The following is an 8,115-nucleotide window of genomic DNA, read 5'->3' as shown; positions in this document are numbered from 1 at the left end:
TGAAATGCTCATAAATATTCAATGTCACTGGAATAACCACAGAATAAGACAAAAAGAGCGTCGTACTTTGACGCGATCAAAATGCTTTGTGTGCATCGCACAGATTCACCACCCTCACCCATTCAACGTCTTCACGATCGCCACCCGGTAATAGTGGAATATTCTCTAAATCGCAAGCCCTCATCGTTAATTGATTGATGACCGGCCGCCGACCCTTTCGCTACTATACCGGGCGGCATTTTTACAAGCTCTACAACCTTTCCATATCATTTCACGGCCAGCCGACCCATCACAGTTTACAGCGTCGTTGCAGTGAGAGACGTAAACCGAGTGGGAGATGCACCGTGATCGCGCACATAACAGCCAGCATCAATTGTAATCTACGCTGAGTGCATCCCAACAATAGACGACGACGACGACGACGACGACGAATGATGGCCTAGCGTAAGTAAGTTCTAGCGCGGTTAAATGCGGAACTTGACCATTGCTTAGATAGTCTAGATTCTCGTGATGACCGCTTCGGTTGTAGTTTTTGTAGGTGGTCTGCTGGTGATTAGTGGGTGCTTCGGACAAGCGGAAGATGTTCCTGAGAGCAATCCTTGCGTGGTTAACTTCGATGGGGGAACTGCTTCCGGTGTTGGTGTCCTGAATCAAACGTTCAATGGTTTTCGGTATTGCGAATACCTGGGAATACGATACGCAGAGCCACCGGTTGGATCGCTGAGGTTCAAGGTTGGTTGAGAAGAGAGAAAACTAAGAGATGTAGATTTATGATGTTATTTGTAGAGTCCAGTGGTAAGAGCCCCGAAAGGAACGGAGCAGTATACGCGACTCGGAAGCATTTGCGCTCAACTGAACACCTTTGATGACGCGGACGAAATATACGGCGATGAAGATTGTCTGTTTTTGAACGTCTATAAGCCGTTGGGAAATGCAACCAATGACGAGAAGTATCCCGTTCTGGTTTACATCCACGGAGGAAGCTACGCAGTATGGTCTCCTCAAACCGATATGTTCGGCGTGGATTTGCTGATGGAAAACGTATGTGTTATACATATTACCTCAATCACCTCTGCTAATAGCTATCGTTCCAGGGTGTAATGATCGTCTCCGTCAACTATCGATTGTCAGTTCTAGGTTTTCTTCACCACCCAGAATTCAACATCAGCGGTAACTTCGGACTTAAGGATCACCTGGCTGCTTTGAAGTGGGTTCAACGCTATATAGAACCCTTTGGAGGTGACCCCGATAATGTGACCCTCATGGGACAAAGCGTTGGAGCTCACTCCGTGACATATTACCTATATCTGAAGGCATTCCAAGGATTGTTCCACCGAGTGATAGCAATGTCCGGATCGGTTCTGGCTCCTTCAGCCATGATCTACAACCCTGAGGATGTTACCCCCACATATCTCGATTCGATCAATGTGTCCTCCTACGACGAGCTCATGAACGCCAGCTTCAAAGATGTGTTTTCGCTGAAAGCTTACAGCAGAAGATTCGTTTTCGCGTATGCCAATTTACCCATCTTTCTTCCCACTGTTGAAAACGAAGACGACCCTGATGCGTTAGTCACTAAACCTGTTCATGAACTCATCCTAGAAGAACCGGCCAGCAAAGTTCCGCTCATGATTGGAATGACATCGTTGGAATTCACGCCCTTGTTCGCCGGAGTCCCTGTGACAGAATTTACCGCCAACAGTAGCTTTCCCAATCGTCAGAATAAAACGGTCTACCAGGAGGTGAAAAGTATGATCGACTCCGCCGCTAAGCTTGCGTTCAAAGTCGAACCGAACGACGCCGGAAGACACTTCCACGGAAAAATGGCAGATCTGGCTAACATGTACTACCCGGTGAAGAAGCTTCTTTATCAACTATCACAGCAGGAATCATACCCAGAGCCGATATATTACTACCGGTTTGCGTACGATGGCAAGTTTGGAAAATACAGAAACCTGAAGTACAAAATGTCCGTCGATGCCAGCTACAAGGGAGCATTACATGGCGATGATCTGGGCTATTTGTTCTCGCCGTACGTTGTGCGGGAGGCTGTGGCCAATCGTGGCGCTTTTCAGACGGAATGGAAAGTGTCGGAGCGGTTCGTGAGCTACTTCAGTAATTTCGTGAAATACGGGTAAGACGCATAGACCGGGTTAAAGTCACTCAATGAGAAATGATTATTTTATTTTCAGCAATCCAACACCAGAGATTGACGAAGGGACCGATTTTCAGTGGCCATCGTACGAAGGAAATCGTTCAGAACCTCAGTTTCTCAACATAAACGATAAGGATGACGTAAGGGTTGACGACGATCGCTCAAACTTTGTTTTCCAGGTGTGGCGAGTGGCGCACGAGTGTTTGTACTATTACCGGTGTTTAGAACTAGAAGTTATGAAAGGAAGAATCGAAAAGTATCTCTCAAGTGACACAAGCAGTATTGATTTAAATAAACTTTTTGAAAGTTAGATGCTAATGGACCATTTATTTTAAATAAATTTAATTATAAGCCTTATGGGTAAATCAAATTAACGAGTTCTTTTTATGTTTTATACAATATTGTTACTTATTCGTGATACATTTGATTTGTAACATAGATGATTCCCTCCTTGAAGGTACATAGAGTTGGTGCTAGAGTATACTCTCGTAGGCTTAGGCTAAATCAGTTTTACTCACATGACAGATACAGCACCTTTTTTCAGGCGGAAATATTTGCTCTCATGTAAAGAGTGCAATCAGCACTTTAATAGCACGTAATGAATAAAGTCATATACTTCTGTTCAGATAGTTTGGCCACAATAAAAATTTCTAGCCTCAGCCATCTCAAGGTCGAAGCTTGTTATCGCTTGTCAAACTCAAATTGAGGAACTGAATTTAGTCACCTTTATAACCCTTGTATGGGTACCTAGTCATTCTTCTTTCGCGTATAAAGAATTGATTGATGAGCAAGCTTGCAATGGATCAGGCGTCAGAACTTTGGCTCAAGCGGCACGTTTCCCTCAAAATAGGAGATTTGTGCCTCACAACTTATAAAGCCTTTTTCGTTATTTACCTGATACAAAAGATTTTTGAACCGTAATTTAACCGAATGATTTACTGCAGTTCAATTGTACATAGTTGAACATATTTCACGAATACTCTATTCTATTCTAGGCAAGAATGCTTATCGTGTTTCGATTGTTCAAAATGAACTTGCACATGGCATTGTTAAACATGTTTTAGACATGAGTTAGGAAAACTAATTCAGATAGAACAAGCAAGTTATTATAAAAATAAATAAAGGCGTCCAATATTTCATTTAAATTATATTGCAATCTGAATTTTGTACACACTTCTTTCTAATAGTGGATTACATTTGAAGCAGTGACTCATTGCAAAATATATGATTTATATGAGGAAATGAATTTCCTTTTCTTCATATTTTGTGACTTTCAAATGTGTTATTAAAGCTTTTGGATAAACTTTCACATACATCTATGAATGAAGATGCGATTCACTTGTTGTGCAAGCAAATTGACCGAAGCTTCGTCAATCATCAAAATAATTGAATGTTTTCCATTGATTGGTGGACAAATACGAGGTACCTTCCAGAATCTGGTATCCAAATTTTTGTTCAATTTGGTTATCATGTTCATCGTAATTTTGTGAGAATTTCGATCGCTCTTCGGAACCAATGGATAATTTTTCTCAACGGTTGAATTGTCTGCTATTTTCTTAAGGGAACTAACTAGCCATTCTTTGCTGTAGACAACGTTTGCCGAAAACCATGCCATTCCTTACGAATATCCTGTGCCAGTAAAAGTTGGCTGAACTTCATCATCTGCATGCTTTTGTTGAATGGTGAAGAGCTGGGTCATCAAATCATTGAAGAAAATCTCATCGACATAGCCTCTCGGAAGTTTGACCACTAATTTCAAAGAAGTGGATGGATCCTGCTTAGTGCGCGACTTTTTGTCATTATTAGAAGCAGGTGAATTGGCGACACACTTGCTGGAAAGCACAGGCAAAGGGTCCGCAGCATTGGTTTGGGTAGCCTTTTCACTCGCGGTGAACATCAATAGATCATCTTCCGAATCCATTTACTTAACTTACTTTAATACCAAGTTTACGAGAAAATATTATAAATACAACTGTCTCAAACTTCGTCCGTTGGAAACAAAATGAATCTACTTGATCACTTTGCGAGTAAAACAATAGTATGCAGAAGCAAAACACAGTGGCAACTGCAAGTCACACACTCAACGCTTTGTCTACCGTACTTCATCAGAGGCGGCGATAGATATTTTCTATTCAATTGAGTATACATATGTGTTAGATTTTATAGCAAGTGATCTCATCACTGATTCGAAGTGGTGTATGCATATCAGCATGCATTAATTATTGGTACTCACTTAGAAATTGAGTTATCAACTTGTAATGGCAATCGTACATCATATTTGTGCTTTACAAACCATAAATAATGTGTGTGGTATGTGGACACTGAAATTGTTGTTCTATCAAACCTTACACTTCAAACAGTAGGTATTCTAATTCTTGCTCTTCCGGCTATATAATCAAATATATTTTAAGATCTAAACTTTACATCAAAACTGATGAAAGTTATTGGGAATCCCCATTCCACTCAGGAACCCACACACATAAACTGAGGACCTGAATTTAGTCACCTTTGTAACCCTTGTATGGGTACCTAGCCATTCTTCCAATGCGCATAAAGAATTAATTGATGAGCTGGATGGAGCATTGCAATTCAACACACTTTCAATCCTAACAATTTCATTGCACTTGCGATCCTGCTATCGAAATTATTTGGCAGGATCCGCGAAAATAAATTTAGAAATGTTTTTTTCCACAAAACCAATTTTCACTAACTAATTACGGAAACGCTCGAACATATGTTATGCACTTTAAAAACGCGCACAATTTCAATTTAAGACTTACTAGTCCATTTGAAAATCAAATTACAAGAGCATGTTTTCAACCATTTCTAGGAGAGTGAATTAGAAAAAGTGAGAACTATTTCTAAATGTTTTAAAAATATGAAGACGACAATTGAATGTTTTAAATCATCATTTCAAAACTTCCTTAACAAAAGCTATAACTTGGCATATATTTCTGAAAAATGAAATATTGCTTAGGTCGTACCAATTTTATGACCTGAGAAAAATCCTGCTGTAGTTTCTAGCTATTGTCTAATCAGATTGTTTTTCTTCACCAGTAAACCTTTTGACAAAAGTCGTTTCGTACAGAATGATGATGAAGATTTGGCCGTATTTGTTTGGAATACTTCAGTTGTAATCTTTGACTGGTGCGATCCGGAATCATGAAAATCAGCTAGGTCTTATTGAAAAGTTTCGTGATAACCGCTACCGCTGTCTGGGTCTCCCAATCCGAAAATTATTATATTCGAATGCCCGGAACCGAACTAGAACTTCTAACCGCAATTGAGATTGCTTCAAAAATACCACCCAAAGTATATTCCTGAATTTCTTCAGAGATTATTTCAAGGATTCCTTCCAGAAATTTTACCAGAAATTCATTAAAATTCAGACATTATCTTGGAAATGTATACAACAATCCTTACAGCAATTTATCCGAGGATTTTTCTAGGGAATTGACTAGATATTTCTATACAAATTCCTCCAAGGGTCTGAAATAGTCTGAATTAGAAAAAACACGGTGCTCTGATAGACCGTTATTATGAAAAAAAAATTGTCCTCCAAATCTGAATACAGAGTTTGATTTCTGTACATCTGAGAAAATTTTTAAAAATCTCTAAAGAAATTATTTCAAATATTTTGTTAGGAATTCCTCCAGTAATTCCTTAATAGATTCAACCAGTGAAATCTAATATAGAAAGTTCTCCAAGGATTCTTCAAGAATCTTTTCCAGGAATTCCTCCAGGAATTTTTCCACGGTTTTGTCGGAAGGTTCCTTCAGGGATACTTCAAGCGGTTACATCTGGTATTTCTTCAGAGATTAGCCTGGAAATTCGGAATTCTTCCACAGACTTCACCATGAACACCTGTAGCAAAATCTCTACAGAGATTGTTGCAGAGATATCTTCAAGGCCTTCTCGAGGAATTCCTCCACAAGAACAATCTCTTTAATTATTAATCCAGGTATTTCTCCATGGATTTCTCTGAAGGTACTCTTGAGATTCCACCAGGAATTATTCCGGAGATCCAACCAGAGGTTTCTCTAGCTAGAGTATGCTCTAGGTATTCTACCAGGAATTTCTCCAGGGGTTCTACCAGCGATTACTTCAGATATTCTATAAGAAATAACTTATCTAAGTCTTGAAGGTTTTCTTCTAGGGTTTCTATCAGAGGTACCTCCAAGAAGGATTTTTTCGGAGATACCTCCAAGAAAATCACTAGATAAAACACTGCAAGGATTTTTCATGTAATCCTCCAGAGATTCCCCTTTGAATTTCTCCAATGATTTTAGCACATATTACCCCTCAGAATTCCTCCATGGATTCCTCCAAGAAAGTCTCTGCATAGATTCCTCTAGGAAAGTCTCTTCCTGGATTTCTCCAGAAGCTTCGCCATGGATTCCTTCATGGATTATTGCAAGGTTTTTTTTTTTCAAAAAAGAAACACCCCTACATTGATCATATCAAGCATATCTCTAGGTATTACTCCAGGGAATGCTTCAGCAGTTTATCTAGGTAATCCTTTGGAGATCTCTTCAACAATATACCCAGGTAACCTTTCATTGATTCCTTCGGAAATTTATCCAGGCAATTTCTGCAGAGAGTCCTCCAGAGATTACTCCAGTAAAATAGCTACAGTGATTTCTGTAGGAATCCCGCCAGCAATTTTCCATGAATTTATGCACGAATTACTAAAAAAAAAAAATACCAAGGAAAAAAACCGTGTACAGCTTTTCCACATTTCCTCGGGTATCTTTTCGGGGCTCTTGCAAGAATTTCTCGTTGAATTCTTACAAAACTGAGCCAGGGAATGCTCAAGGGATTCTTCTAAGGATTACTTCAGTTTTATTGTCTTTATTTAAAAGGCTTGGCTTAAAAAGCACTGATTCACCTCTAACACTAAAAATTCTTCCATATATCCTACAAGGATTTCCCTTCTTCATGTTCTTTTAGGAATTGCTCTAGAAACTCTTAGATTCCTCAAAAAAATCATGTTCGTATAAAAATTCCTGGAAAAATTATTGGATGGATCCCTGTATAAATTTTAAGAGTAATTTCTGATGAACTCTTGAAGGAAATAATTGGGAATCTCTGAAAGAATATTTGAAAGAATTATTAAAGGCATTTCCAGAGGAATTTTTGGAAGCTGAGAACGAATTGCTGGAGAAATTCCCGAAAGATTACCTGAAACAATCCTTGCAGTAACTCATCTAGCAATTTTCCTGGAGGTATCGCTGGGAGAAATCCTGAACTCCCAAACTGTTGAGGAATCCCTTGAAGAAATCGTGAAACCCCGGAATAATTCGTGGAGAAATCTCGAGAGGACTACCAGGGAAAACACCAGCAAGTATCCTCGGTGAAATTTCATGAGAATTGAGGAAAATGTAACAGTAAAGGTTTTACAGGAGGAATCCTCTTGATATTTCTAGAGAAGTCATGATACAGATTTTTCTGCAGAAACTCCTGAAATTATTCATGGAGGAATCCGTGGAGGAATTCATGGCAGGATTTCTGGAGGAATTTCTGAAGGTTTTCCTGGAGCCTTATTGGAACCGGTCTAAAAGTCTGAAAGCGATCAAAACTTCTTCCGAGAAAAATTGGAGAAATTTCTGGTTTAGTCCCTTGAAGAATTTTAGAAGGAATTCATGAAGAAATTTCTAATAGAGTCTCTGGAGAAATTTCCGGCGTAATCTCAGGATATATTTCGGAAGGAATTCTGTGAAAAATTTTGGTTTTTCTGGAACAATTTTGCAGGATTTGTAGAAGCTCTATTCAAACTGATCCCAAAATTGCCATTGTTGTCCTTATTCGTCAACAATAAACCGTCTCATCTCATATAAATAAAAAAAAACATGCATGTTCAGAGCAAAATAGTATAGTAATAGTAATAGTAATAAGATGAATTTCAAATTTTGAATTATTGCTGTACAACAGTTTCCCAATAAACACTGTCAGTATTTAAC

The 8,115-nt window shown here is 38.9% G+C and overlaps 1 protein-coding gene across 1 annotated transcript; it reads left to right on the top strand.

Moving 5' to 3' along the window:
• The first annotated feature begins 483 nt into the window (after positions 1–483).
• On the top strand, positions 484–2,529 carry LOC5563699 (juvenile hormone esterase). The gene is made up of 4 exons (XM_021853573.1): positions 484–732; positions 787–1,041; positions 1,095–2,134; positions 2,193–2,529. Exons 1-4 carry the CDS (start codon positions 511–513, stop codon positions 2,464–2,466), a joined length of 1,791 nt encoding a protein of 596 aa, XP_021709265.1. The 5' UTR covers positions 484–510; the 3' UTR covers positions 2,467–2,529.
• Positions 2,530–8,115: the final 5,586 nt, after the last annotated feature.

This window comes from Aedes aegypti, chromosome 3 (assembly GCF_002204515.2).
Source record: "Aedes aegypti strain LVP_AGWG chromosome 3, AaegL5.0 Primary Assembly, whole genome shotgun sequence".
In the NCBI taxonomy this organism is placed as follows: domain Eukaryota; kingdom Metazoa; phylum Arthropoda; class Insecta; order Diptera; family Culicidae; genus Aedes; species Aedes aegypti.
This window is presented reverse-complemented; position numbering and strand designations above follow the sequence as displayed.